The sequence below is a fragment of the Monodon monoceros genome, unplaced genomic scaffold, assembly GCF_005190385.1.
Source record: "Monodon monoceros isolate NGI ecotype Baffin Bay Population unplaced genomic scaffold, NGI_Narwhal_1 Super_Scaffold_6, whole genome shotgun sequence".
Lineage (NCBI taxonomy): Eukaryota > Metazoa > Chordata > Mammalia > Artiodactyla > Monodontidae > Monodon > Monodon monoceros.
Window position 1 is genome coordinate 100,331,377 of NW_021703783.1, and position 27,803 is coordinate 100,359,179.

Sequence of the window (27,803 nt, forward strand, 5' to 3'; positions counted from 1 at the left end):
CCTGCGTGCTATGAGCCGAGCCACGCGGGTCCGTGCCCCCCCTCCCCAAGCCTCCCCTAGGCCCACCCTGACCCCGCAGGCCACGGGTCAGACGCGTCAGTAGCCCATTGCGCCCAGCGCTGACCGAGGACCCCCAGCAAGGGCTCAGGGAGGAGCTGCGCGGGAAGGATCGCGAGGCCGAGGGTCCTTAGGGGCAAGGCCACAAGGAGAGAGCCTCGACCGGGGACGGTAGTCGTGGCTTAGCCCGGCCTGGGCCGCAGCGCAGCGCTGCCCCCAAGGCTCAAGGAGGGAATGACAGTATCCGATTTAAGCTCCAGGAAGACCCCTGACCGAAGAGCGGACGAGTCGGAGGGTCAGGGTTATGGCAGAGAAGCTGGACAGGAGCGGCGCAGCGTCGGGGTAGGCAGGGCGGAGGCCAACAGAGGGAGTGTCTGGGCGAGGGATGAATGAGTGAGAGAACGAATGAGGCCAGTAAAGGAGGAGGCGCGGGCCCAGCCAAGACCAAGATGGCCAAAGAGGGGAGGAAACAGGGAGCCCCCGGCCTCAAACGGAGGGGATTTCTGGGGACTGAGCCGGGGTCGGGGGGGACCCCGCGGGTCTTTGGGGACGGAGACATGGGCGGAGTCTGGTCTTGGAGGCGGGGCCCGGGCGGACCCTTTTGAGGCAGGGCTTGGATGGGGGGCGGTTCCTGGGGGGGTGGGGGTGTCTGGGAAGGCGGGCATCTTCGAGGCGGGGCCGCCGCGGGTTGGGTTCCCGGTCTTGGAGGCGGAGCCCTGGAGGCGGGTTTCTTGGAGGCGGGACGTGAGCAGGGGCCCTGAAGTCTAGGAAGTGGGGCCCTGGGGCGGGCGTGCCCCAGTCCCGTTCTCTGGTCGCCCCGGCTGTTCGGGGGCGATCCCCAAGGTGGGATGGATGCAGAGGGAGGCCTTGACAGGGCCCCGCTGCCCGCGGCAAGCAGCCCCGCGTGGATCGCCACCGTTCTGGCCAGGCTACCTGCTGGTGCGGGTAGCCGGCGGCCTGCGGGGCTCTGGGAAGACGTGCCCGCCCCTGAGCCAATCACGGCGGCTGGAAAACAGCGTGTTGATTGGCCGTCCTGGGCACGTGGCCGCGAAGGCGGGGCCTGCGCCAGACCGCCCCGCCTGGATCGCTGAGAGCCGGGGATCCGGGCGGGGCTCCGTCAGAGGCGCGGGAGGGCCCCTGGGCAGAGAAGGCAGGTACCTACTCTGGCAACTCGTCTGGCCGTATTCGGCTGAACCAACTGGGTGCGTCCATCTGAGCCCCAGGCCGGGAGAAGGGTGACGGCCTGGCCCCGCTTTGGGCGCGCCTGCCGGGGGACAGGTGGGAGGAGCCAGGGCGGGCGCAGGAGCCCTAGAGTGGCCCCTGACCCAGCTGCCAGTCCTCGGAGACGTCGAATGGCCGTCAGAGGGCCCCGCGGGCTCGCCAATGGCGGTGGGGCATGGCCGGGGGAGGGGCAGGAAAAAGAGGACAGAAACCACCCTTCTGCTAAGGCACAGACGTCTCAGAGACACCCGAGGTGCCTCGCGGCGTCTAGCGTGACCCCACCTCCCCAAGAACCTGGCCTTGGAGAGTGTAGGGAGCCCAAACACCTGGGGCTGAGACCCGAGCTGGACCCTAACCCCCTCACCCCCATCAGGCCCTGCCCTGGGTCTGACTCCAGGGTCTTAGCTTAGAGGAAGGCCACCCCACAAGGGGGGCAGGGCCAAGTCCTAACGTGGGGGGCTCCAGACTTGGGGCTCACTGGCACAGGACGGGGGTGTAGGTGGGCACCAGCTTTGTGACCTGGGAGGGAGGAGGTGCCCAGGCCCAGTGGCTCAAGATGGGGCTGAGGCTCCCAGGCCAGCCCCCTTACTCCATACAAAAGCCTAAAGGTGGAGATCCAGCCCAGAAATCAGGAAGTGAAGCAGAGTGGGAGCTACAAAAGGGTTTATTTCCTCCATGTGGCCATACCACGTGGCCAATGTACATTTAAGGGGGGTGGTACAGAAGCGTCCACACCAACGCCCCCAGGAGACATGTCCCTGAGTCAGTGCTCTGCACCCTCCCGTCCTTCCTTTTCAGCACAGTCCAGAGCAGACAGGGTCAGAGACTAGGCTTTGACCCCAAACCCCATCCCACCCCACAGGTTCTGAGGCTTCTGCTGCACCCTGGGGGAGGGGACCACTGCTCAGGGGGTCAGAGCCCAGGTGGGCGTCCTGTCCAGAAAGTCCAGATGCTCCTCCAAGGTTAGGCTGAGGTGGGCTCTGAGAGCAGGGGAACAGGCTTCCAGAAGAGGCTCCATGGATCGAGGGGACTCCTGGGATGCAAGCCCCAGCCAAGGTCCCAGTGGCAAACAGGATCTCCCTTCCAGGCCCAGGGCCCAGGGGTATTCACAGGGCCGTCTCCTTGGAGACCTTGGCCCCCAGCTGTCGGGGAGGCTTGAAGCTGAGAACCTCTCTGTATGTGACACCTGGGGCAGGATGAGAGGGACAGAGTCATGGGAGAAGGGGCCCATCACCCATCACAGCTCCACAGTGCACACCAAGGATGGACGCCAGTGACCAAGACGAAGCACTGGGCCCAGCTCACTGGTGCTCGCGGGGACCAGCGTTAAGTCCCATGAGATTCCACTTGGGGTGGGGGTGGAGAGCGGAGGCCCAGAGCACAGGCTGTTAGTCACTGAACTAGGGGGCCCGCCCGTCCCCCAAATTAACAGGGTCAGAGACCACCGCTGGGGTTCAGGCACCAGGTGGACTCCTTTGTCCCACATGTGCAAGTCCACCTGTGTCCATCCACAGGGACTGTCCACCCTGACAGGGCTCCTGCAACCCACACCCACGGCCCCTAGGGTGGCCTTGGCTCCACAGCCTGCCTCAGTGAACAGAGAACATCTGAGGAATGTAAACCAATGTGTTCACTTGAGTGGAGTTGCTCAGGGTCCCACCAGGGCACACCGCAGCTTCTGGATCCAGAACATCTATGAAACGAGTATGGGGACTTCCCTGGTGGCACAGTGGTTGAGAATCCGCCTGCCAATGCAGGGGACATGGGTTTGACCTCTGGTCCAGGAAGATCCCACATGCTGCGGAGCAACAAAGCCCATGCGCCACAACTACTGAGCCTGCACTCTAGAGCCCGCAAGCCACAACTACTGAGCCCACGTGCCACAACTACTGAAGCCCACACGCCTAGAGCCCAAGCTCTGCAACGAGAAGCCACCACAATGAGAAGCCCTCACAATGCAACGAAGAGTAGCCCCTGCTCGCCGCAACTAGAGAAAGCCTGCGCGCAGCAACTAAGACCCAACAACGAAGACCCAATGCAGCCAGAAATTAATTAATTAATTAATAAACGAGTGTGGAATTGCCACCAACTGCCTGCAGCATCCAGCTTCCTCGCCGGTGCTCGTGTTTCCTGAACCTTGCCCAGAGCGAGCCGTCCCAAAGGAAGGGGGGTGCTGCCCCGCCTCCCCTCCGACCAGCCTGCAAGAGGACGGTTCCGCTCCACCTACCCCAGGGTGCCCACGCTCACCTGGCCACAGGAACGCGCGCTTGGGGGACCACTGGTACTCCACAAGCCCAGTTCAGGAAGGACTGTGCCTTTAGAGCAGGTGGTCTGTGTGGTTTGCCCAGCACACGGCACAGTTGTATTGCTACCCCGTGAGGTGCCTCCCAGGCCCTCATCTAACCCTGGTGCAGGGGCCCATCCACACAGGGAAGGTTTGTATAGAGAGGTCCTTGCTGTAAAGCTGGCTTTTCCCAGGGAAACAGGAGGTGATGAGTTTGCATTCCTGACCAGGGGCTCAACCACAAACAGACCACATGTCCGCCACGGTCTGTAGTAAAAAGCAAAAGCTCTTACTACAGTTTGTGGCGGAGACCGCAGAGAGGATCCTGTGGCCCATGGTTTTCGGTTTTCTTGTTATCTTTCTAGCAACAGAGAACTTACAAGCACAAAACACAGCACAGATAAGGGCAGAGCCGCTGCTAGGACTCCCCGATGACCCTGAAGAATGTGGTTTGAGAAGCACAACCCGTCCAGCCCCACCTCTACCCCCCACATCCAGGACCGCGGCCCCAGGTCTGAGGCACAGCCAGAACGGGGTCTAGGACAGTGGCAACCAGTGCCACAGCTCCGTCGGCGCTGACTGCTGCCCTCAGACGTCCCTGCTCCCCCAGGGGGGTCCCGCAGCCACCGAGAGAAGATGCCTGCCATGCCAGAGTGGAGCTAGACAAGGCCCGTTCCAGCATGGGGCGTCAGGGCCCCAGCAGAGGGAGGCCCGGGGACTGTAAAGGGCAGGCGTCCCTGAGCCCAGCCTCAGGCTGAGCAGGTGTCGGGAGCCCTCAGAGGAGGAGAGAGGGGCCCTCGGTTTCCAGGCCAATGCAAAGCCTGGAGATGCAGAGCACAGGTAGAGGGAGGTCTGAAGTGCTCAGTGGGGCTAGAGGGGACGGGCGAGGGGTAGTGAGGAAGGGGGAGGTGCTATGGACTGCCTGGAGTGGGCCTGATCCTGCTGGCAGGACGAGGGGTGTGCAGCTGTCTAGGTAGGAGGGGTCCTGAAAGGGACACAGAGGCCAGAAGATTCAAGAGGTATGAGCAGAGGCCTGGGGGAGTGGGTGCTGAGGGTCTCCAGGGTAGCCCGGCCTCTGGCCTAGACGTGGGGAGGCACGCTGGCAGGCCTGGGGGCCGGGAGAGGCCAAGTGCTCAGGTCGCCTTGGCCCGGAAGCCCAGCTGCCCTCTGACCTCCACTGTGTTCCTCACCTAACCTGCATCCCAGGGTGGGGGGCACCCAGGACTCTGAGCCCTGGCCACCCGCACGGGGCTGGTGGGGTCCAGCCACAGGCCCTGCCCAGAGCCCCCCACTCACGCTTCCACTCTTCCAGCGTGCGGTCCACGTCATCAAAGGATTCATCGTACTTTTGAGCTTTGGGCTCGTCCTCCGTGTCGTGCAGCGACTCGAAGTAGGGGTGGGTCAGCGCCTTGGCCGCCGTCACCCGCCGCTCCGCATCCAGCACGAGCATCTTCTCCAGGAGGTTCACAGCTGGGGGAAGGGGGGGTCAGGCCAGGCTGAGGGGCGGGTCCCAGGCCCCGGTACCCACGTGCCCACCGCAGCCCCACCCTACCCAGAGGGCTTGCGTTGGTCAGGATGGCGGCAAAATCCTTTTTCTCTAGCTCGGGGAGGCCATTCATGTAGTTCTGAGCCTGTGTGGGAAGAAAGGGTGAGGCGCCGGCCCCCAGGCCCAGACCCAGGCCTCCAGCTCACGCCTGGCTCCCAAGTGACCTCGGCACTCTGCAGCCTCTGCACGAACTCGGCGGGAGGCGTCCCCGTCACCTTCATGATTTCCTTCAGCTGGTCCAGGTCTTGGCTGAGGTCAGGAGCACAGCACGGGGCCAGAGGGCAGAGCTCACCTACCCACCCAGCCCGGGCAGTGCGCCTGGCCTGCTCCCCGCAGGTGTAGGGCAAGCCTCCCCCGCACCCAGCTCCAGGTGTAGGGCAAGCCTCCCCCGCACCCAGCTCCAGGTATAGGATACGGTCGCTGCCTTTGAAGAGCGTCTCCCCTGTGATCATCTCAGCCATGATGCAGCCCACTGACCAGATGTCCACTGAGACAGAAGCCCCTCCATCAGGGCTCTGTGGGCTGGGGAGCCGGGCACACACAGACGCAGGAGTGGGGGCGGCGGAGGGGGGCATGGGCCCAGGAGCCATCTAGCCTACCACGCCCTGCCCAGCCCCGGCCCAGCTCAGCAGCCTCCCCGCAGAGCAGCTCGGGGAACCTGGTGCCGCGTCTCCGGGCAGCGCCTCACCCGTCTGTGTGTAGTGCATCCAATTCAAGATGACCTCAGGCGCCCGGTACCACCGGGTCACCACGTACCCAGTCATCTCGCTATCTGCCTGCCGGGCCAGGCCAAAGTCCAGGATCTACAGCCAGAATCAGAAAGTGGGGCAAAGCGGTCCCTGGGGAGTGGGTGGGCCAGCCGTGGGCCAGAAGACCCCAAGGGCACTGGGCACACCGGGGCCTCCTGCCAAGCCTCTGGGGCCCGAGGTCGCAGCCAGGTACCCCTAAGCCTCCCTGCGGGTTCCTCCCCACAGCCAGTGCACCCAGCACAACCGACTGTGCCTGCCCCCGACCCTTACAACAGGCACCCTGGGGGGGGTCTCCTGCCCCTGGGCCTCCGCTCCCTGTGAACCGCCGGGCCCCAGCCAGCACTTTTAGGAAGGCCTGCTCAGCCCTGCCCTGGCTCGGGCACGGGGAGCTGGGGACACCGCCCGCCCTTCCCCTCAAGCAGGTATGCCCCCGTGCCACCCCACCCAGTGCCTCCCCAGGGCCCATCTGCCCATCAGCTGCTCGGCCACTGCCTGGATAGCTGTGGTCTGTCCCTCCGCCTGGGCCTGGGCCAGTCCGCCTCCAGGCCTGAGGGCCAAGGGGCCGGCGGGCAGATGGGCAGGTGCGGGGGAGGCCCCGAGCCCCCAACCCAACACACACCTTGAGCTCACAGTCCTCGTTCACGGCCAGGTTGCCGGGCTTCAGGTCCTGGGAGCAGAAGAAAGGTGGCTGTGCAGCCCCGCCCGCCAGGGCGCAAGGGCAAGGGCCCGGGCAGCAACTGAATGTGGGAGCATCGGGCTAGGCCGGGCCACCCTGCAGCCCTTCCAGGAAGGGTGGAGGTGCACAGCCCCCGGGCTGTGGGCAGGCAGGAAGCCCCAAAGGTGGAGCCCCTCGCGCGCCCACAGCCAGGGGAAGCGCCCACCTTGGCCAGGACTCACCCTGTGGATGATGCCAGCAGCATGGATGTACTGTGGGGACACAGAGGGGTCAGCAGCAGTCAGTTCGCAGGAACGTCAGAGCCCCAGCCCCGCCTAGGGGGACCCCACCCACTCTGGCAGCACCCCAAGTCCCCACCTTCAGCCCCTTGAGCATCTGGTAGACGAGGAACTGGATTCGGTCCTCACTCAGCTTCTCGTGCTTCATGAGCTTCCCCAGGTCGGTGCCCATGAACGGCATCACCAGGTAACTGCGGGGTCAGGGAGGGGCCAGACAGCTGGGGTCACGCCCGTGGGCCTGGGCTCAGGCCCTGGAAGAGCCTGTCACCCTGCAGCACCCAGTCCCCACCCCCCACAGCACTGCACTGGGCTCTACCCTCCTACCACCCACCGGGCCCTGCGATGCCAGGCAGGTCGGGACTGCGCTTTGGGGACTCCTGGAGGGTGGCCTAGGGGCTGGGAGACCAAGGCTCATAGGCAGGGGCGGGGGCGTGAGAAAGGAGGGAAGTGCCTGTGGGCAGGGGTGTGACAGCAGGACATCTGGGTCAGAGGAGCAGGCTGGGCAGGTGGACGGAGACACAGAGAGAAGTGCTTAGCACCCCGCCAGCATGAGTCCTTGACCCCTGCCAGGTCAGGCAACGAGCCTGTCCTGCCCCCCCCCCCCGGGCCAGGCCCCTGGCTCTTGGCCAACAGGAGTGTGAGGCCACGGGTGGCCACCCGGGCAGGCACAGGGCAGCACTGGGTCCCCCCCAACCCGCCGGCAAAGGTCAGCAGCTCCAGTTACAGGCCACACTCTTAGCGCCAGGGTTCCAGAGCACAGGACCCACTCACAAACCCTCAGGTACGAGGCTCACACCTCCGGCACTGGAGGAGGAGGCCCAGATCCACCCAGTGGCACCAGCACCGTGGGTCCCTGGGGCATGTGGCAGGGGGTGGACTGCGGTGTGGTGAGCGGGTGGGCAGTGTGCACCTGACGCCCATCCAGGCTGCAAGGCAAGGCCTGCCTCAGGTGGCCCACCTGCCAACCCCAAAGCTGAAGTGGACACCCAAGAGCCACCCAACACCACCTGCTCTGCCCGGCCAGCCCCTGGCCGGCACTCACAAGTCTGTGAAATCATCCAGGGTCTCATTGGGTGTGAACACATCCAGCAGCCCAATTACCTGGGGAGGAGGCCAGAGCACCAGGTGGGCTGGGGACACAGATACAGCTGAGGGCACACCCTGCTCTGGGCAGGAAAGGCCCCTGCAGCTGTCCTGGTCTCCCCCCACTGCCCACAGGGCCCTGCTCTGCCCACTGGCAGCTCAACCCTGCCCTGGCACACATGCCCATAAACAAGGGCTATTTTTGGATGGTGACAGCCGGGATCCTTTGGGGGAGGGGCAGCCCCAAGTCTGGGTCAGCTCCCAGCCATCCAAGGAGCTCCAGCCCCTTGGCCCTTCCTCCCCCTCTTCCTATCCCCACTGAAGACCCAGGCACAGTGTGGGGACAGCCAGTATCTAGCAGGCCCTTCCAGGGGCCGTGCCTCCGCCAGAGAGGCCCAGGCAGGCAGCCCTGTGAGCACACCGGCAGCCACAGCCGGCCCCGCAGCCCTGGACAGCAGACGGGGAGTGTGACAACTGGCACCTGGGGCTTCTGGTGACAGGGCCTCCAGGGACCCCAGGAGGCCTGCACATCAGAGTGGCTGGAGGCACAGGTGGATGTGCTGGCAGGGGGACACCTGGCAGAGGCCATGCGAATGGTGGCCGGGCAGGACACAGAACGCTCGGAGCGCTTGAGGAATACGGGGAGAGAGGCCAGGTGGCCGAGGACCAGGCCACGACGCAGCCAAAGAGAAGCCAAAGAAAACCCAAGCACGCCCGCAGCACCTGGTGAAGGCTTGCTTTGATCCTAGGAGCTTCGGCAAAAGAGTTTAAATAGGTGTGACGCTGAATGTGTCCCCTGGCTACTATACGGGGACAAACTGGAGTGAGGTGACAGTGGACACGAGGTGCAGGAACAGCCACCACGGCCAGAGACATGGGTGGCGGGAGGAGAGAACAGTGGGACATCCAGAGAGAGGCCTGGAGGCAGGTGAGGCCCGGGCATCGGGAGGTTTTAGCAAGAATCCTGGAAGTTAAATGGGGGTCCACCCGGTTGGTGGAGACTTCTGGGCCTCTGCACGGCGTGGGGTGGGGGGGGAGGAGGCCTGAAGTGGGCACAGAAGGGGCAGGAGGACTGGGACCTCAGCCTCTCAGAGCCTACTTCCTACGGGAAGAGGAGTTTATGAAATGCAGCACTGGAGGGAGGTGGCGGCACCCAGCTGCTGAGGGGCTGCTGCGGCTCAGGAGGTGGAGTGGGGTCAGGAAAGGAGCTGCAGGAGGGGGGCCGGGTGGGGCGGCAGGGAGGTGCCTGGGAGAGGCTAAGTGCCCCTTCCAGGAAAACCGCTCCTCCCACCTGAAGTTCTCTCTCACCTCGGGGCTCCTGGCTGGAGGCAGGGTTTGGAGTGAGACCTGGAGGATCCCCTCGGCCTGGGCAAGTGGCTGTCCCCTGACCAGACCCTGGGCCGAGGAGCCAGATGGGGCTCCAGCAAGAAGCCAAAGAGCTAAGTCCTTCCCGGGACTGGCCCAGGCGGAGCGGACTAGACCCCGGGGAAGCAGCTCTCTTAGGACGAAGCGGGGCTCGGCCCTCACCACTGTGACCAGCCCCCGCCCCCCCCGGGGACACTGCCTGACCCCTCGCCTCCGCCCGCCCCGCCACCCAGGGGAGCAGCCCAGGGGCTGGGTAGGAGGGACCGGGTCTTCGGGGCACGGTTTGGGGGGAGAAGGGAGATGAGCAGAGGTGAGATGATGGACGCGGTGCCCGGAGCTGGGGACCGCGCGACTCACGTTCTCATGGCGCATGTGCTTGAGCAGGCGCAGCTCGCGGTAGGCGCGCTTGGCGAACAGCTCGGACTGGAAGGGCCGGTACAGCTTCTTTATGGCCACCTTGGCGCCCGTGCGGCTGTCCACCGCCGAGCTGCCGGGCGCACCGCTTAGCGGGAGGCCCGGGCCACCAAGCCCCCGGCCACCCCGCCCGGCCTGTGCTCACCACACGGCGCCATAGGCGCCCGAGCCTACGGGCTGCAGGTCCTGGTACACGGCGCGCACCTCCCAGGCCGTCTTGGTCACCTCCTGGCGGTAAAAGCCCTTGCGGGCGGGCGGCGGAGAGCTCATGGCTGGCCGGGCACCGCCCCCGCCGCGGACCCCGCGGGCGCTTCGCCTCGAGGGCCGGGGACCCGGGATCCGTGAGACGCCCTGGCGCGCACCCCGGGCCACCGCCGCGCGGGCAGAGCCGGCTCCGCGCCGTCGCCGGGGCACCCCGCTGCCGGCTTTCGCGTCCGGGCTCTCCGGAGCAGCCGACCCCGGCCCGCGCCCAGCCCCCGCCCGGCTAGCGCGAGGCCCCTCCCCTGCGGACGGACCAACCGGCCCCCGGGCCGCGCGCACGTGACGCCCCTTCCGCCCTTCTGCCCCTCCGGAAACATGAGGCGGCGGCCGCCGCCTGGGAAGCCGGAGGCTGGGGGAAGGAGAGAGCCGCTTGGCAGCTCTGTCCCATCCTAGACCCAGACGCGGCGCCCGAGACCCCGGCCCTCCTCCGCACTCCGCACTCGGGATGAACTACGCGGACCCGAGTGGAGGCTGTGTCAGCGGGGCCTCGTGGGGCTCGCGCCTCCTCCTCACGACCGCGCCCCCAGGGCACTGGCCCATCCTGGCAGCCTGAGCTCGTCGATTGCTACCCCCAACCGCAAGTCACTGACCACCAGTCCCGCCCACTTCCAACTCCCCACCCCGCAGGACGACCTTCACCCTGGGGCTGACCCATCCACCCCCCAGTACGGGGTTCCCCGGCCCCTATCTTGCTTCCATCCCCCTTTCCCAGTGAAGAAGTTGATTCTGTCTCCCAAACTCAGACTGCCTACCAAGCCGGAAGCAGAGAGGGTGGGTCTTGTAGGTCCCCCTGGGCCCCTGTGCTCTGAAGGCTCTTCCTCACTGCACGTCTGGGTGGAGACTGCTCCGGAGATTTGCACGTCCCTCTGCCTGTCCCACCCCTGCTCAGCTGAGGCCCTCAGGTGTGCTCTTCATAGCCCAGCTCGAACTTCTCCACTCTCTCCAGGGAGGTGTGCCTGACCCCAGGGCTGAAGGGGGGCCCTACTGGGGCTCGCTCGGTGGGTGCCCCCTTACCCTTAGGTGGGGACATCATCATTTCAGGGGTCTGGCCCCATCCTGGACCAGATGCTGCTGGACGACAGAGCCCCCAGCCCTGTGACCCAGACCTGAGAGTGGGGTAATAAGATCCCCAGGGCCCCCTGCCCCGCCCTCTGTGCCTTGCACCACGAATCAGCAGCTCAGCAGCTCCGGCCTGGCCAGAGCAGCTTTACAGCTGGGCCGCGCGGTGATCTGATCGGGGTGCTCAGGAGTTGCAGGCTTGTCAGTGGGGGCAGCCTGGTGTCACTGGAGCCACAACCGCCCATCCCCGTGCCCTTCATGCCCTGGGCCGCCTGTGGCACTCCACCTGCCTCCTCCAGGAAGCCCCCAGCTGGCCCCCTTACTCCCTGTGATGGGGTCCAGAGGTCCAGAAAGGTCCTGCATCAGGCCAGACTCCCAGATGCGGCATGTCCCAGTTCTGCTCCCATCCCCCACCCCACCCCCACAGGACTTGGCCCAGCCAGATCTCCAGGGGTTCTCCAAGACCTGAGGGCCAGCACTCACACTGACCAGGCCTCTGCAGGCCCAGCCCCCAGATGATCCCCACCCCCACCCCCAGGGCCTAGGGCAAAGGCGTAGAAGGTCCCCATCCTGGGGATACCCTGCTTTCCCAGCCTGAGCTGCAGTGAGCGGCAGGGGCTGGTCGCTCAATGTATGTCCCGAGGCTGAAGCAGCCCTCTTTCCCCTTAACCAGGAGGGAAAGGAAAGCTGCCTCCCTGACCCTGGGGAAGGGCAGGCCTTTGCTCCCAGAGACCTCAACACCCCCGACCCGCGTCCTCGCTGACCGCTGAGTGAAGGGGCAGGTCTGGGTCTGGGCCAGATCCCGCCCAATGAAACTCTGAGGGCAGCGGGTTGACTGCTGGTGGCCATCATGCCCTGTCCACCTCAGACCCCACTGGCCCTCAGGGAGCAGGGAGGGTGAAGGTGGCTGCTCTGACCAGGGACCAGCGGAATATGGCCACCCTCTCCAGGCAGTGGGGGCAGCGCGGGAGCAGAACCTAGAGCTGGAGACACAAGCCGGGTGAGAGGGGAACTTTATTGCGAAACCCTGGGGCAGGCACTTAGCATTCAGACCTCCCTGGTCCTGCGAGGTGAGAGGTCACCACCTGACAGACGCCCCTTGACGGAGGACCCACACCTCCCACACGCCTGGAGCAGGGCCCTGTCCCAGAGGTCGCTAGGTCAACTCCACTCCGGAAGGCGGGAAGAGGCCAAGGGCTGACCCACAGACTTGAGTGCCCCAGTGCCCGGCTGCAGGGCCAGAGGGTGGGCAGAGGTAGAGTGGGCATAGGCTTCTCCATCAGCTCTGGGCCAAGGTCCAGGATCCGGGTCCACATCGGCATGTGTGTCCTCAAGGCTGGAGGCCCCCGTGCCTGCCAGCCCCCCAGCTGGCACAGTGCCCTCATGCCTCAGAACCCTGCTGCAGCCCTCACACCCAAGGAGCAGGGGGCTTTTGCTCACATGGCTGCCCACGGCCACCTGAGCCCCTTGCATGCTGCCCAGCAGGATCTCAGCAATGCCCCCTCCCCACCCACACCAGGAACTGAGGGGAGGGGAGGCAACAGTAGGCCTCCTGCTGGCCATGGCCACTGGCCCTCAGGTGCCCTCAGGTTCACATGCGTCTGCGTCTACTTAGACATGTGAATTCCAGGAGCACATATGTGCCGCACAGCATAGGTGAACACACGGCTCCAGGCAGCTGTCCCCACTCTGCCACCCCCACGGAAGATCCTTTGAGTCTCAGCACTTTCCAGGGTAGCCCCCCACATCCAGGCTGAGCAGCTCTGACCATCGAGACCCCTTCCTTTGTCTCCAGGAGCTCCGGCCCCAAGGCACTGCCCCCCACAGACAGCCCTCTGCGACCCAGGAGATCTGGAAACAGACACACTCCCCAGGGGGGAGCTCTTATGGCACCCAGGTCCCCCATAGCGAGGTCCCAAAAGAGACCCAGGTTGCTGGGAGGGGGTAGGAGGACCAAGGAAGTCCAGCATGCTCTATCCAGACTCCTACACCCGTGGCTCACACACGTGCAGGCTTCCCACAAGGCGCGGCGTGTAGACAAGGGTCCCAGGCCAGGGGTGGGCGCTGCTGGCCGCAGTGGTGTTGGGAGGTGCCCCTTGTGGGAGTCTGGCGGGCCGAGGTGGGAGGGCAGGCGGGCTCAGGCCCCTCCTCGGGTCCGAGTGCGGCTGGCGAGCCGCATTCCCCTCACTGCTTAACGTCCAGGCTGCCAGGCGGCTGCGGTGGCTCTGGGGGCTTGAAGCTGAGGACTTCCTGGTAGGTGAGCTCTGCGAGGGGAGGAGGAAGGGTGAGCTCAGGCCTTCAGCAGCCCAGGCCCACCACCCTCCGAGAGCAGCCTCGGCCCATGGGCCCCTTCCTGGGCCTGCCCCGTGCTGCCCCCAAGCCTCTGCTGGACACACCCAACCCCAGCTCTACCTGACCCCCTTGTCGTGGCCTCGCTCAGACCACTCTCAAGAGAAACTGGAGCACTTCCTGCAGAAAACAGGCAGCGCTCAGCCTCTGGGGGACGCAGCCCTCAGGCCCACCCTTCCACTCCTCCACCGTGCGCTCCTTGGCCTCAACGCTTTCGTCGTAGGGCTCGGCCTCGGGCTCATCATCGGGGTCGTGGTACTGGCTGAAGTAGGCATGGGCCAGGGCCTCGGCTGCACTGACCCTCTGGTCACTGTCCAGCACCAGCATCCTTCCCAGGAGGTCCACAGCTGCAGAGGGGCGGGGTGCAGGGCTGGTCAGCTCCACAGCCAGGGCTAGACATGGAGCCCAGCCCGGATCCAGGGCCCATCCTCACCCAGGGGGTTGGCTCCATGGAAGATGCTCCTGAGGTCCTTCTGGGGCATGTGGGGCAGGGACTGGATGTAGGTCCGGGCCTAGGAGCACAGGGGAAGGGCCTGAGGGGGCTGCTCAACGCCTGCCTAAGCCAGGCAGAGGCCTGCCGGGAGAAGCCCCCAGACTCAGTCTCTCCAGCAGGCCTGGGCAAGGGCATACGCGGACCAGAGACCTCCCCGCTTTGGATCTGGTGGCTACGGCACCTTGCCTGGCCCTGCGTGCCTGCACGTCCCGGGCCTGGTGCCTCTCCACTGTCCACGGCCAGGACACTGCATGTGCCGAGGTTTTACCCTCAGTGTCCCTCATGCCTGGAATGTCTCCCCAGTTCACCTGTTTCCCCCTGAAGGGGTCGGCGCCTGCCTTGGGGTCTATTCCACTGTGACCCATGCTCCCCCCGTGGTGCCCCATCTATCCCCACAGCGTCCCTTCCTCCAGAGTGCGGGCGGGGGAGTGGCTGGTCAGCAGAGGGGGCTGGTGGCCAATGACTCACATGTTCCGACGATATCTTTGCCAGAACCTCAGGGCTGGGTGTGCCCACCACCTCCATGATGCGCTTCAGCTGGTCGATGTCTGCCTGGCTCAGGAAATGCCCAACGGCCAAGCACGGACTCTCCCCGGGACCCCAAACCCCAGACCTTGGGTCACTGCCCAGAACATGCTCTCCTGACGCTGGGGACAGCAGTGAGCCCAAGGTGGCACGGTGTGGGGCAGAGGGGGCAAGACTGGCCAGAAAGGGCCAGAGCCCACCCCCCCTCGACCCCCACCCCGCAGCAGGAGACCCTGGCTCACCCCTAACCTGCGCCAAGGATACAGTCATTTCCTGGGAAAAGGGCCTTTCCCTGGAGCAGCTCGGCCATGATGCAGCCCACAGACCAGATGTCCACTGTGGGAGGAGGCGTCTCCATCAGTCTGCCCACCCCAAGTCCCTCCTCAGAGAGCTGGGGGCTGGCTGCACTGAGCCAGCCCAGCGGCCCCGCGCTCACGCGCAGGCCCAAAGCCGGCAGCCCCTCCTCTCTAGACACAACCCTGGGCAGGGGGAAGCGTCAGCCCAGGACCCACCATGCTCTGCCTTTCTGAAGGTCTGTTTGTGAACGCAGGTCCCCCACCTGGCCTGTCCCCCAAGGTCCTTGGCCTCTGGGTCCCAGGCCCACCCGCCCCAGGGGGCTGCCCCACACGGGCTGACATCACCTGTCTGGTTGTAGTGCATCCAGTTCAGCATGATCTCAGGGGCCCGGTACCAGCGCGTGGCCACGTAGCCAGTCATCTCCTCGTCCGCCTGGCGCGCGAGCCCAAAGTCCAGGATCTAGAGGCACCGCCAGGCTTGTCAGCGCCTCCAGGTCTCTGCCTCCCGGCCGGCCGACCCGCCAGCCCCTCCCCCAGCGGCTCACCCGCAGCTCGCAGTCCTCGTTCACAGCCAAGTTGCTGGGCTTCAGGTCCTGCAGGGCGGGCGCGGCGTGAGCGCAGGCAAAGCCGCCGCCGCCGCCGCAGGAGCCCCACGCCCCCCCTCGCGCGCGGCACCTACCCGGTGGATGATCCCCGCCGAGTGGATGTACTGCGAGGGGGAGACGGCGGGGGCGTCAGGTTCTGCCCCCTGCGCCCCCGCCCGCCCCCCGCTTCCGCGCCCACCTTCAGCCCGCGCAGCAGCTGGTACACGAGGAACTGAACGTGCTCGTCGCTCAGCGCCTGGCACTTGACGATGTTGTTCAGGTCGGCGCCCATCAGCGTGGTCACCAGGTACCTGGGTAGCGGCAGGGATGAGCACAGAGTCCCCACCCCGACCCCGCGCCCTCCCCGCCACGGCCGCTCACACTTCGCTGAAGTCCTCGAGGGAGGTGGCCGGCGTGAACACGTCCAGCAGCCCGATGACCTGGGTGCAGAGGGCAGTCAGGGCTCGGCGGCCCGCGGGCGCCCCCCACCCCCGGCCCGGCCGCCCCCAGCTCACGTTCTCGTGCTTCAGGTGCTTGAGCAGCCGCAGCTCGCGGTACGTCCTCCGCGCGTGGATGAGCGACTGGAAGGGGCGCGACAGCTTCTTCACCGCCACCCTCTGGCGCAGCCGCGTGTCGTAGGCTGAGCTGCAAGGCGGCCTGTGAGGCCCAGCCTCCGTCGCGAGGTCCCCACAGGCCAGAAGGCCTCCGGCACCAGGAGGCGGTCTGAACACTCCCTCCAAGACTCTCCCCTCCCTCCTGGAGTCCTGCAGCTTCCTCCAGAGTCAGTTCACCCTCCACCCCGCCCTCTGACCCCCAGCCTTCCCAGCCCACCTGGGAGCCCAGGGCAGGACCTGGATTTCTCCTGTCTCCTGGCCCCAGTGACTCTTGCCCCCAGCTCAGGGTGGAAATAACAGGCCAGGGAAACAGCCAGTGGCAGACAGCAGGCAGCCCCTCCAGCTCCCCCATAGGCCAGGGGGTCTGGGAGGCCCCCTGAGGGGGTTCCAGAGTCACCTCCAAAGCCCCCAAATATTCAAAATATGGAGGAAAACCTGACCAAAGGGGTTTATTGCATCGTTATTTTTCACAATGAGAAACTGGACAGCAGGAAATACCCAGCAGAGGGTGGTGCCTGGACCCACAGAATATTTCCCCTCGTGCAACCCCACTCCCCTGAGGTCTAGACCCTCAAGCCCCACACCCAGCTACTCTTCACAGGAGATGCCACACTCACGGGCATCATCCTCAAACACAAGTGGCCTGGTCGTCCAGTGGCCCCACTGCCCCTCGGGAAGGGATGCCTTCGCCCAGTGTTCCCTCTGGCTGCTGCCCCCCCCCCTTCCCTCCCACTTCATCTCCAGGATCCAGCCTCCCTCCAGAGCGAGTGGAGCCTCAGCCCACCTCCCATGCCCACGCGGCCCAGGGAGCAGCTCCTGCAGGACCTGGGGTGCTCATGGGCCCAGGCAGTGCTGGAGGAAAGTCCCTCCCCCATCCAAGTCACTGCTGGGGTGGGAAGTAGGGGAGTGGCTCTTCATGGGGTGCGTGTGCACGCTCGTGTGTGTGTGTGTGTGTGTGTGTGTGTGTGTGCGTGCACGCGCAGCAGATCCTTTTGTGTCTGCACAGTCAACAAAGGGCTGTGGGAATTGGCACCGGGTCACCAGCTTCCTCAGACATCAGAGGAGGGAGGGAGCCCATCACCGGCATGGGGGCCCTGCAGAGCTAAGTGGTGGAGAGAGACCTCCCCTGGGGAGCCTGACTGTCCCTACGAGTTCCCAGAAGGCACTTCCAGCAAGGGCTCTGTCAGATCCCCCAGGGACCACTCACACATTGGCCCACACCCTCTTCCTGCCCTTGTGGTCTTAGACATGAAGATAGAGGCCTGTGGCTGGAATGGCCTGAGATTCCTGATGGCTGGCCAGTGACGGAGTGAGATCTGAGGCCCAGGGGACCCCAAACCTCTGCTCCAGGCTCCAGTGCTGGGCCTCGTAAGGGGGTCTGAGAAGTCCCACTCCCAACCTTCTGCAGGATCCTGGAGCAACACCCTGCCCCCAGGGGCCCTGCCTCCCCACACCCATGACCCCCACAGTCACCCCGCATTTCACAGGTTCTGGGTTCTGGGGGGGCACCTCTCAACATCCACACCCACAATCAGGCTCACTGTCAACACTGCAACTGCAACCTGGACTGTCCGCAAGCAAGCCCCTTGCCACCCAAAGCCCCCTCCGGCCTCCACCCCACCAGGTCCAGAGGCCTCCCCCGGCCCCACACTCCCTCCTGTCTGGGCTCCAGGGCCTAACTGCAGGCTGCGTGTGAGCTCTCTTGGTTGGGGCAAAAATGGGGTGGGGTGTAGACGCCCCCTAGGGGGGGATGGTAGGCGTCTCTGATCAGGCCTAAGCCCCATTCGGAGCCTGAGATCCCTTGGAAAATGGGGCAGTGGACTGGACCCACGGGGGAGCTTGCGGTCGTTCGTAGGTGAGGGGTCTTGCCCCCCACCCCCCAATCTGGGCTCTTCCTTTTCAAACAGAGCTACCCACCCTGGGGCGGGGGTACCTGCCGGAGCCCAGATGCCTGGCCCTTGACGGGGGGCACCCCCGATGCATGCTCAGACATCAAGGGGCCCGGGGGACCTGCCCGCCCTTTCGCCAGCTGTGACGCCGCAGGATTCGGGCCCGGAGGGGGACGCTCCGGGTTGGAGGGGCGGGAGGACGACCCCTCTCCCGCCGGGGAGAGGCTCGGGTAGGAAAGTTTCCCTCACGCCCCCACCCCCCATTCATTCCTCGGATCTGCGTAAGGCCCGGGGGCGGAGGCAGGGCGAGCCCCTCCCCACGCCGGGAACCCCGCACGGGCGGGGAGGGGGCGCGCGCTCAGTCCCCCCGCCTTTGCCCCGTCCCGCCCCTACCAGACGGAGCCGTAGGCGCCCGAGCCCACCGGGCGCAGCCCTTGCAGCCGCTGCGGCACCTCCCACACCGTCTTGTTCAGCTCCTGCCGATAAAAGCCGGCGCGCGGGCCCGACATGTCCAGAGCGGCCGCAGCTCGGCCCGCGCCCCGCCCCGCGCCCCCCGCCCCGCGGAGCCCGAGCCGGAGGCCGGAGGCGGAGCGGAGCGGGGCGGGGCCGGGGCGGGGGTTCCCGCAGACGAACGCGCGGCTTCCTGCCCCTCCGAGGCGGCGGTCGAGCGGAAACCGGCCTTCCCGGGGCGGGGTGGGGAGGTGGGGGGAAGGGGATGCCGTGGAACGACTTACCGCCCACCTCCCGGGGTCCACGCACTTCCCCAATGTCCGCCGCGTGGGTCCTCGGCGCGGCACCGCCCGGACCAGGCCGCCACCACCTCTCAGGACTCAGCTCCCCGCACCCTCCCCTGCCGGCACAGACGCCGGCACCGCCCCGCTGTCCACCTCCCCCCGCATCCCGCCATCCGCCTAGTCCGGGTCCTGCGTTTAACGCGCCTTCAATCTGCTCTGGTCCGTGCATCCCTTCTCTCCTCTCACCTGCACCGCACCTCTTCCCCCAGCGTGCTCCCACAGAAATGAAGGTAGAATCCTCTAAATCAAAGAAGCCAGGGACAAGCCATGGGAGGTATTTTTTTATCAGAATAGAAAATACCCCCTAATAAAAGCTAGGCATTTGCTTGGATAGGGCCCGTCCGCCGCGGGCAGGTGCAAGTGCCTTGCATCCTGGGTCAGCCTGCCTTCCCTCCCCCGCGGAGGCCATCCGGCCTTGGCGGTGTGCTTCGCTTCCCGGTAACCCTTCCACGGTCTGGTGTGGCGTCCTGCACGGGCTGGCTCCGGGACTGGGCCCTGCTGCCCTTTGGGAGAAGCGTGACTGCCGGGCCAGGCCCGGAGACCAGCCCTCAGGACCAGGGACAGCAGCGGCACCAGGGGCCTTTGGGGTGTTGGGCCCGTAAGAAGCTCTCCCCAAATGGGTCCTCTTTGGGGCCTGGTACCTTTCCTCCTTCTGAAACAGCTCCCTCAGCTGTCAACTCTTCGAGGAAGCCCACCCTGACTTTCCTAGGTCCTGCGGGGCTCCCCTAGTTGGAAACCACCGTTCCCCGAGATCGGTGAACTCTGCCCAGCACCGCACATTTCCTCTCTCCACCTGGAAGGTGCAGTTCGCACAGGCGGCTGAAACTGTGAAGGGGCATGTTCCCTAGTTCAGCATCTGTGTAGAGCTCTAGGTCAGAGTGGTTATTCCTACTTCCCACTTAAAGTGACAGTGGTTCGGAGAGAACATTGCCTGGGATATAAATACCTCCTGACCCCCCACCCTGCAGAAGCAGTGGGTAGAGGTTGGGCTGCCTCCTCCCAGGAGAGGGGGAAATCAGGCTGAGGTCCCAACCTTCCACTTTTTTGAAACAAACTAAAGCCTGAGTTTTTATGTGAAATCTCCTGATACTCAAATATTGATAACCAAATTAAAATAAAACATGTCAACACAGTACCAGGCAAACGGACACTTCTGCCTGGCAAATCCGGACCCTGGGGGGAGCCCAAAAGTGAGAAAGGAAGCAGGGTCCCAGTCCCAGCCGCTCTGGCCTCAGTTCCCTCTCTGGGAGCCAGCAGAGGTCGGCGGGGATGGGGTGAGGACGCCGGTGTCCCTTCCCCCAGCCGCCCCACCCGGGGCCTCCTCGGGGCCTCACGCTGGGGGCACTTTCCCGGCGGCCTGCCGGGCGAAGCAGCCGAGGTTTTGTGCGGAGTTAATGGAGCTTCAGCTAAAGCAGGGGAAGAGGAGGCGGGAGGGAGCAGCGGGCCGTGGGAACCGGCCGCGCTGCAGGGAGGGGCGGCCTTTGTCCCTCTCCTCCACGGGGGCAGGGGTGTCTGTCGACCCGGAATCCCAGCTGTGAGTGGTCAGCGCCGACCAGAGGGGAGCGGCCTCACTGCCCTGCTCAGCGGTCACACACCGCACTGAGACCCTCCCTCAGCGTTCAGCAAACCTGCCCTGGGCACAGGGGCGCCCGCAGTGTGCCCCGCTGCCCCGGCAGATCAGTCTCGGCCAAGTTGCCCTCTGGAGGGGAGGGGGCTGTGATACTGCAGGGGAATGACCAGGGAGGATTCCCCGTGGTGGTGGGGTGGCAGGGAGAGCGCAGTCAGAGCCCCCAGAGGTGACAGCAATGATGCTGGGCCAGCTTCCAGACGGTCCTGCCTCTCAGGACTTAGCCTGACTTGAGGACCAGAATGGAGAGTGGCGGCCATGGGTGCAGGGCCGTGGCAGGCTGGGCAGGGAGCACCGACAGGATTTCAGATTTTTATTCGCATTGTGCTGTGTGTTTTCACAGCGTTATCCCGGCCGGCAGGTCGAGGACTGAGCCTGGAGGGAGGGTGGTGTGGATGGAGGGCAGCCAGGAGTGGCAGGCCTTGCCAGTGCGTGTGCAGATGGGGCACGGATGGGGCGGCATGGAATAGCCTATGAGCCCTGGGTCCCCGGCACCCCCCCCCTCCGCCTCCTTCCACTCTCTACTGTGATTCACAGCTACCCCTAAGTACCGAGATGCCCCCACCCTCCGTGTCCACTGTCCCCTCTCCACAGGTCCAGGCCATCCCCTCTTCAGCCCCACACTGGTCTCCTGGTTGCACTTCTCCCTGAGGTCAGGACGAACTTCCTAAAATGCTATCTGGCCCCGTCACAGGGGCCTCATGATTTAGGTGAGGTCTCATGCTCATAACAAGCAAGCAGGGTGTGGTCCTGGGCCGTTTTCTGCAATTTGGAAGGAAAGGTCATCGAGGTCGCTGGTCACCTCCATCCCTGCATCTCCCCACTCCCACTGCATTGGGAGGAAAGTGGGAAGTGGAAAGTGAAGAAGGCTGGGTCACCCCTTGGTCTGCCAGCCTCCTGCCCACCCCCGTGCACCCAACATCCATGCCCAGTTTCTTCACTGGCCCCATGAAAGCATGGCCCCTGGATCCCTTCACACTCCTGTCCTCCGAGGGGGAAGGGAACCCCACCTGTTAGACCCGCAGCAAAAGGTGGGCTCACTGACTTCTCCATCTCATGCCTGGCTGAGGAGCAAGTGGCCCACAGGGGTCCAGTCTAGAAGCCAGGCCTCCAGGTTCCTGCTCCCCCGCCCCTGCTCCCCCCAGGGTGAACACTCCCAGACTATGCCACGCCTGCTCTGGTTTAGCAGTACCTTGTTCAGATCTCCTGCCCATCTGGGTCTCTGGTCCTGACCATAGTACACTGTCATTTCAGGGTCCCTGGGGTGGGGGGCGTCAGCTGTTTGCCTAGTACCCCTTCCACGTGGGAGGGGTGTTCCATGTGGCTCAAAACGGGCTGTCCCTGTACAGAAGTGGCTTATGATCGAGGCCGAGCCCATTGAGACTTCTCAGCCACAATGGTGCGCCCCAAGTGGAGGAGACACAGGCTGGGGTGCCCTGCCACCAGCGTCCCAGGTGTCTGAGAATAAAGGAGCACGTGTTGGGAAGAAGTTCAGATAGATGGAACCCAAAGACATGTGAGCACCTGGATCCAGCCACATCTGAAGCTGGACCCCTTCGCTTGCCTTTACGGAGCCACTAAATCCCTTTTCTGCTAGGGTTGGTATTCTTGCAACACAAGGGCTCCCTCAAGGAAGGCCCTTTCTGCCGCCTTTACTGCTGTGTCCCTAGTGCCCAGGACCACGCGTGTTGAGTGAACGAGTGAGGGGCCCAACGCTGGTGCTGCGTGTGCGCGCACGTGCATGCCCGTGTGGTCACGGTACGTGTGCCTTACTGGCCACAGAGGAGCGCATCTCACGACTCCTGCTCTGTGTGCAACACAGGGGTTGGGAGCAGTCTGCCTCCCCACATCGCCTGCCTCCGGGACAAGCCCCTCCTTCCTACACCAACAAAGGTGCCTCTTGCTCTCAGGCGCCTGGGACCCTAATGGCCCCACAGCCTCGAGCAGGGGGATACAGGGCCTCCCTCCAGGAACCACCGTGTCCAGTGGGGTCTGCACCCAGTAGGGGCTTACTAAACGTGTGCTGGGTGGGCCACACCTGTGAGGCACGGCACCTCAGGAAGGAGAAAACAGGTCCCTGAGAGCTCGCGCCACGCCCACCCCTGCCACCAGATGGCGTCCAAGCAGGCCCAGTCCCGCACCGTGGGGGGCGGGGCCGCCGCCCTGTGCCCTTGGAACCTCCACCTGCTTCAGGATCACTTTCAGTGCTGGGGTGCACCAGGATGTGCCTCTGGGAGAGGTTCGCACCCCAGCGCTCACCTCCCACCCCTGACCACCATCCTGTCCTGCTGGGGCGGCAGGAAGGCGTGGACTCAGCCGAGCTGGTGGCCGTGGACGGGCTGCCTCAGCACACCCAGCAGGCCTGGCCCAGGGGAGCCAGGGACTGTGGGATGGGAGTGCGAGGGCACACGGGCCCACCTTCAGGTGAGCTTCTGGGGCCAGGAGCGCACAGGAAGGGAGGCCGTGGGCAGGACAGGCCCAGTACCACAACGGGGCAGGTGTGTAGGGACGGCGGGTCGGCAGCCCCGGGAAGAACCCAGCCAACCAGCAGAGTGAAAAAGACAGCTGTATTTGATTGACAATTAACAAGATTTACAAAAAGGGTTGCGGGTGTCCTGGCGGAGCTGCTCCCGGCCCCCCGGACCTGGGCAGGGCCTCCAGGTCAGCCTGTCTGACAGGCCGGGACCCTGACCCCCAGTCCGCTGGGTCCCTTCTGGCCGCCTGGGCCTCGACGTCTGACGTCCAGCTTGACCTTTGAGGTGGGGCCTGCAGCACGGAGTCCCCCGGGAGTGCCAGTGCCCCGCAGGGCAGGCCAGCGAGGTCAGGAAGGCATCGTACCACTTTTCTGCCCCAGTCCAGGTAGGGCAGACGGACAGAGTCTGGGCACTAGGTCCTGGGGGCCGAGGGCACTCAGACCTCACCCCAAAAGGCCCAACCCAGGTATCTGAGGCGGCTGCTGGTGCCTGGGGAGGGGGGCTGAGGCCCGACTGCCCCCAGCAACCCAGCGTGGCGCCGGGGGCATAAGGCACGTTTTCGAATCACTCAGGAGGCTTGAAGGAGACACCCCCGATGCTGGTTCTGCAGGAGGGAACTGGTGCTGGTGGGCGCCCGGCACTATTGCTCAGGAGAAGGGTGCTATGAGGCTACAAACGCTGAGGTGGGGGCCCCCCTGCCACGCACACACTCGGAAGCCCGGGGGCTCTTCCTCTGCCAGAGAGAGAAGGGCTGAGTCCTGCCCGCTTGGCCGTGCTCCCCCGGGGCCGCCCAGCGCCCGGCAGTGGGTGTCACACACCTGTGTCCCGAGACCATGACGGTGGAGGTCGCAGTCAGAGGTCCGTGACCTTGTTCTCAAGCGCAGCCGCGATCTGCTGCAGGCGGAAGGCCAGCTGCATCTTCTGGGCGGCGGGATCCTCCTCCAGGGCGTTGATGATCTGAGGAGGGGTCACGTCAGAGCACAGGCCAGGGTCAGGGTTAGGGTTAGGGTGAGCACGGCCATCCTGGAAGGACCGGACCCCTACCTCGTCGTAGTACTTCTGCGTGTACTGGTAGAGCTGGTGCAGGGCCACGAGGGTGTTCAGGGAGTCCGTGTGCGCCTGGGAGGGTGGCGGAAGGGCTGCATGACCCAGGGACAGGAGGCTGTCTCCCAGTGGAGCAGGCAGACGCGAAGGGTCCCCCCGGCAGTCGTGACACGCACAGCCACGGCACACCGCGGACAGAGAGTCTCCCACCCATGCAGACCCACGGCAGGCGGGGCTGGCTCAGAGCTGCTCGCGAGCCCCGCCGCCCCCCATGCCCCCTCGTCTGCGCCTCTCCTTTCTCCCCCGTGGGCACAACTTTGCCCGCCCCCCATGCAGTCTCCTGGCCCGCACAGCAGGGCCTTCGGGGGGGCGGGGGTGGTGGAGGGCTAATCCTGGGGGGGCTCAGCTTGTGGATCCCCTGTGCCACCCTTACCCGGGAAATCTCTGCCAGGTGTGTGTTCATGTCCTGGTCGCTGACCTGCACCATCTGTCTGATCCCCTTGTAGTAGCTGTGGGGGTAGGGGGAGTTACACAGGGTGGGCCGCGGGGGGCGGGTACCGGAACGGTGGGGGGGGGGGGGGGGGGGGGGCCCGGGGGGGGGGGGCCAGGGGACCCCGGGGCCCCCCCCCCGGATCACGGGCCGGCGCCGCCCGGGGGCCCCGCGGGGGGGGGGCGGGGGGGGGGCGGCCGGGCTCGGGCCGGGTGGGGGGGGGGGGGGGACTCACTCCTCCACCATCTTCTTATAGGTGGAGATCTCCTTGGCGTAGAGTAGCTTGTTGCTGGGAGAGTCCTGTGGGAGTCAGAGCCAAGTGACACCCAGGCCGAGACACCTGCACGCGCTCAGGATACCCAGAGAAAGAGGGGTGTGCGGGGGATGGGGGTCCAACGGCGGTAGCTGCCCTGCCTATCCACAGACCTGACAGTGTTTTCGTCATTTTGTGATTAATAGTAAAACTCACTCTTTCTCTCTCACGGAAGGGAAGGAGCTCGGGGTCCCAGGCTGCCACAGGTCCACTGCCCAGGGGGCCTCCCTCCGCCCCAGGTACCCTGCACCTGTCTTTCTACTGAGCTCCAGCCCCGCTGTGCAAATCCACGCCCCAAAGCGACCTCCCCACCTGCACCACAGCCCCCTCCCCTGATGCTTCACGCTGCCAGGAAGCGGGCTGGGCTGCCCGCAGCTGCACTTACGCGGCTCAGCTTGTGCTCTGTGCGTGTGCAGGCGTCCATGAAGGTCTGTGCGATGACCGACAGGGAGGCGTCCACCACCTCGTGGACGTGCACGTCGAAGATGAAATGGGGGTTCTTGAGGATGTTCACCCAGAACCGGAGAGGTAAACTGAGGCGGGACGACAGGGTGTGAGGGGCCGCCGAGGCCTGGAGCAGGGCGGGCGGGGCGGGTGGAGGCACGGAGCCCATACCTGTTGGTCTTCCAGATGTGGATGGTGTCCTCGTCCTTGATGTCGTGCTTTTCTGCCTGCTCGTCCAGGAAGTCGAAGAAGTACTTGACTGCGGGCGGCACCGCGTGGCCAGGCGCCAGCACGCTCTGGAAGAAGTTGTCCACGAACTGCTGCAGCGTGCCCTGCGGGGCGGGAGCGGGGCTCAGCGCGTCCCACTGGCGCCGTCCCAGGTCTGCCTCCCACACGCCCTCCGCGGCCCACCTTGACCGAGAGCAGGCGGGTCAGGTAGATCTCGGTGATGGCCTTGGTGCGCTCCTTTTCCTTCATGCTGCCACGCTTGGACTTGCCTTCGTCCACCTCGTCCGTTGGCCGCACCAGGTGCCACACCCGGTTCTCCTCCTCCAGGAGGGCGTGGCCTGTGGGGGAGCGGGCTGCTGAAGGACGAGGACCGGGCCCCGGGGCCCGGGTCCCACGCCGGGCTCACAGCTCCCCCGAGACGGCGGCATGGGGTGGACGCTGGCTCACGATGACCTCCAGAGGCCAGAAGGGCCCGGACAAGGGGAAGGCACTCACGCTCCCCAGGCAGGTCCTGCTGGCTGTCCTCAGGCTGCTGGGAGACCCCCACCTTCGACAGGATGAGAGTGGCTCCATCCCGGACCTGGGGAACAGAGTCATGAGGGCGGGCCTCCTGCCCCACCCTCAGCAGGGGCTTCGGCCCGCCCGGCCGCGCACTCACGTTGTAGTGCATCAGCGTGTTGACGCGCTTCCACCGGCCCTCCCGCTGAGAGGTCAGGTCCAGGTCTGACAGGATCTGGGCTGTGGACCCAGGACGCCACTCTGTGGGAGGACACAGCCCAGCTCCTGGAACCCGGCCACAGCCCACCCTGTCCGGGCTCCCTCTCGCTATCCCCCACCCGACCTGGCCGACTGGGCTTCCACGGGCACAGAGCCAGGCACACGAGGGTGGTGCTCACCGAGGACCACACTGTCAGCCTTGGGCCAGCGGGAGCAAGGCTGCGTGCGGTACACCTGGTCAATGATCTTCTCCTTGACCTGGGAGATGGTGTCACAGTTGAGGACCTTGACAGGGATGGCGTCGACCCCTTCGTCCTGGACGATCACGCTCACCATCTGCCAGGGGACACAGAACGAAGGGCCAGTTGGGGAGGGGCCCTTGCCCTCGCTCGCCCCAAACCGGGGGCAGTCTTGGGGCTCCCCCCGAGTGGCGACACCCTCAGGTGGAGGAGTGGTGGTGGGGATCCTGAGCCCCTTCAGCGCCCAGGCCTCACCCTTTCCTGCGTGCCATGGCTCAGCAGGACAGAGGGCAGAGGACTGCTCACTTCTAGGTATCACGCAACACACAGGCATCACGGGGGCACACACCACGTACCACCTCCACACGCGCACGAGTGTACCACCACTCACTTGGTGTGCCCAGGCCCCTCAAATGCCTGCAGCAGGCCCGGGCACCCAGGAGGCAGCTGGCTTGGGGTCATGACACTTAGAGCCTCTCTCCAGTGACCCACGAGCCTGCTGAAGACCCATGACCCAGGCCCCTCCCTGAACACGGGTGGGCCCAGCACGGGGAATGGGTTCTAATGCAAGTCCACGAAGGAGGCGAGTGGCATCAGCTTCTGGTCCTGAGGCTGGCCTGGAACCCGGCCCCTGAGGTCTCCCAGCAGCCCGCCCAGCCCCAGGGGCTCACCAGGGGTGCATACTCCACGTCGTCCCCCAGCAGCCCTGTGTCATTGAGGGTGTATTTGGCTTTCTTCTGCACAGCATCCACCGGCCCCTTCTCCACCTGATGCTTGATGGCCTTGAAGAGCTTGTACAGCGGCTCTCCTGCGCTGTCCTACAGCAACACGGGGCGGCTGAGCCACGGTGGGACTGATCGTGCCAGGGTGGGAAGCAAACCCGTCCAGGTGGAGCTGGGCCGCAGGGAGGTGGACATTCGGGGGGTACAGCACCACCTCGTCCCTCCCCACCCCCTGGCAGGGCTGTGTGGAGCCCACCTTCAGATACTGGTACAGGCAGATGGACATCCAATTAGACAGCATCCTCTCCACCACTGTCTCAGACCTGGAGATACAGAAAGGTCTTGTGCTGAGGGGTCCTTTAGTGCCCCTAGGATCGGCTGGCTCTTCCAAGTACCCAGACCACCCTCAGAGCAGCCCAGCCTCCGTCCAGGCCAGAGTCTCCGTCAGGCTGTACATTTACAGCCTGCGGTGACCAATCTCCCAGCCCCCTCAGCGTGGGCCTTTCGTCTTCCACCCCATCCTGCAAAGGGCCGATGAGAAGGGGGAGCAGATAAGTGGCCAGCACAGACCACCTGCTAGCAGCGATGCCCCCCGCCATCCCTCTGCCCTACTCACTGGCACTGGCTGTACTTGCTGGCAAACCAGGCGCCTGGACAAGCCTGTGCTGCCCCACTGCCGCCCCCAACACCCCCCGCCGCGGCCTCTGCCCTTCCCCGCACACCTGCGCAGCATCAGCTTGGGGTTCTTGGCCACCACATACTGCTCCATGAGCTCCAGGAAGAGCGTGCGCATGATGTCCGTGTAGTACTCCAGCTTCCCGTGCAGCGCCACCGTCAGCAGCGACGCAAAGTAGACCTTGGCGCGCGCCGAGAACTCCCGCTGGTTCTCCAAGGTGTGGATGAACTGTGGGGGCGGCCGCTCAGAGCCCCGCCCCGCCCCGCCCCGCCCCCTCGCTCCAGAGGCCCCG

The 27,803-nt window shown here is 65.3% G+C and overlaps 3 protein-coding genes across 28 annotated transcripts in view; all 3 read right to left on the reverse strand.

The window, feature by feature from the left end:
• Window positions 1-1,924: 1,924 nt before the first annotated feature.
• MAPK12 (mitogen-activated protein kinase 12) lies at window positions 1,925-10,243 on the reverse strand. Of its 7 annotated transcripts, none has more exons than XM_029205777.1 (12): window positions 9,819-10,150; window positions 9,203-9,746; window positions 7,854-7,912; window positions 6,891-7,002; window positions 6,755-6,784; window positions 6,477-6,524; window positions 5,797-5,911; window positions 5,524-5,595; window positions 5,273-5,352; window positions 5,115-5,193; window positions 4,859-5,032; window positions 1,925-2,464 (listed from the first exon to the last, which is right to left on the reverse strand). In XM_029205777.1, the coding sequence occupies exons 1-12, from the start codon at window positions 9,941-9,943 to the stop codon at window positions 2,385-2,387; spliced, it is 1,518 nt and encodes a 505-aa protein (XP_029061610.1). In that variant the 5' UTR covers window positions 9,944-10,150; the 3' UTR covers window positions 1,925-2,384. The 7 variants fall into 7 exon arrangements, with proteins under 7 accessions (XP_029061610.1, XP_029061608.1, XP_029061609.1 ...); XM_029205779.1 differs by having other exon boundaries at window positions 1,928-2,464; window positions 9,617-9,746; window positions 9,819-10,243; XM_029205775.1 differs by having other exon boundaries at window positions 5,273-5,595; window positions 9,819-10,151.
• A 1,746-nt stretch (window positions 10,244-11,989) lies between these two features.
• Window positions 11,990-18,352, reverse strand: MAPK11 (mitogen-activated protein kinase 11). 7 transcript variants are annotated; one of them, XM_029205807.1, is made up of 12 exons: window positions 18,137-18,352; window positions 15,756-15,885; window positions 15,622-15,680; window positions 15,440-15,551; window positions 15,336-15,365; window positions 15,202-15,249; window positions 15,002-15,116; window positions 14,625-14,696; window positions 14,304-14,383; window positions 13,776-13,854; window positions 13,516-13,689; window positions 11,990-13,257 (listed from the first exon to the last, which is right to left on the reverse strand). In XM_029205807.1, exons 1-12 carry the CDS (start codon window positions 18,250-18,252, stop codon window positions 13,178-13,180), a joined length of 1,095 nt encoding a protein of 364 aa, XP_029061640.1. In that variant the 5' UTR covers window positions 18,253-18,352; the 3' UTR covers window positions 11,990-13,177. The 7 variants fall into 7 exon arrangements, with proteins under 7 accessions (XP_029061640.1, XP_029061638.1, XP_029061634.1 ...); XM_029205805.1 differs by having other exon boundaries at window positions 13,643-13,689; window positions 18,137-18,315; XM_029205806.1 differs by having other exon boundaries at window positions 12,982-13,689.
• Window positions 18,353-22,718: 4,366 nt separating this feature from the next.
• The window catches only part of PLXNB2 (plexin B2), a 29,586-nt gene continuing 24,501 nt past the window's right edge, over window positions 22,719-27,803 (reverse strand). For 11 of the 14 annotated variants that reach the window (XM_029205720.1, XM_029205715.1, XM_029205721.1 and 8 more), the window contains 13 exons: window positions 27,558-27,739; window positions 27,092-27,158; window positions 26,785-26,931; window positions 26,054-26,210; window positions 25,816-25,916; window positions 25,653-25,737; window positions 25,341-25,495; window positions 25,101-25,261; window positions 24,871-25,018; window positions 24,408-24,472; window positions 24,116-24,191; window positions 23,683-23,757; window positions 22,719-23,595 (listed from right to left, as the gene is read on the reverse strand). In XM_029205720.1, the coding sequence (XP_029061553.1) occupies window positions 23,491-23,595; window positions 23,683-23,757; window positions 24,116-24,191; window positions 24,408-24,472; window positions 24,871-25,018; window positions 25,101-25,261; window positions 25,341-25,495; window positions 25,653-25,737; window positions 25,816-25,916; window positions 26,054-26,210; window positions 26,785-26,931; window positions 27,092-27,158; window positions 27,558-27,739 (1,524 nt within the window). In that variant the 3' untranslated portion in view covers window positions 22,719-23,490. The remainder of the gene's footprint in view (window positions 23,596-23,682; window positions 23,758-24,115; window positions 24,192-24,407; window positions 24,473-24,870; window positions 25,019-25,100; window positions 25,262-25,340; window positions 25,496-25,652; window positions 25,738-25,815; window positions 25,917-26,053; window positions 26,211-26,784; window positions 26,932-27,091; window positions 27,159-27,557; window positions 27,740-27,803) is intronic. The other 3 variants (XM_029205724.1, XM_029205723.1, XM_029205722.1) reach the window with 3 other exon arrangements.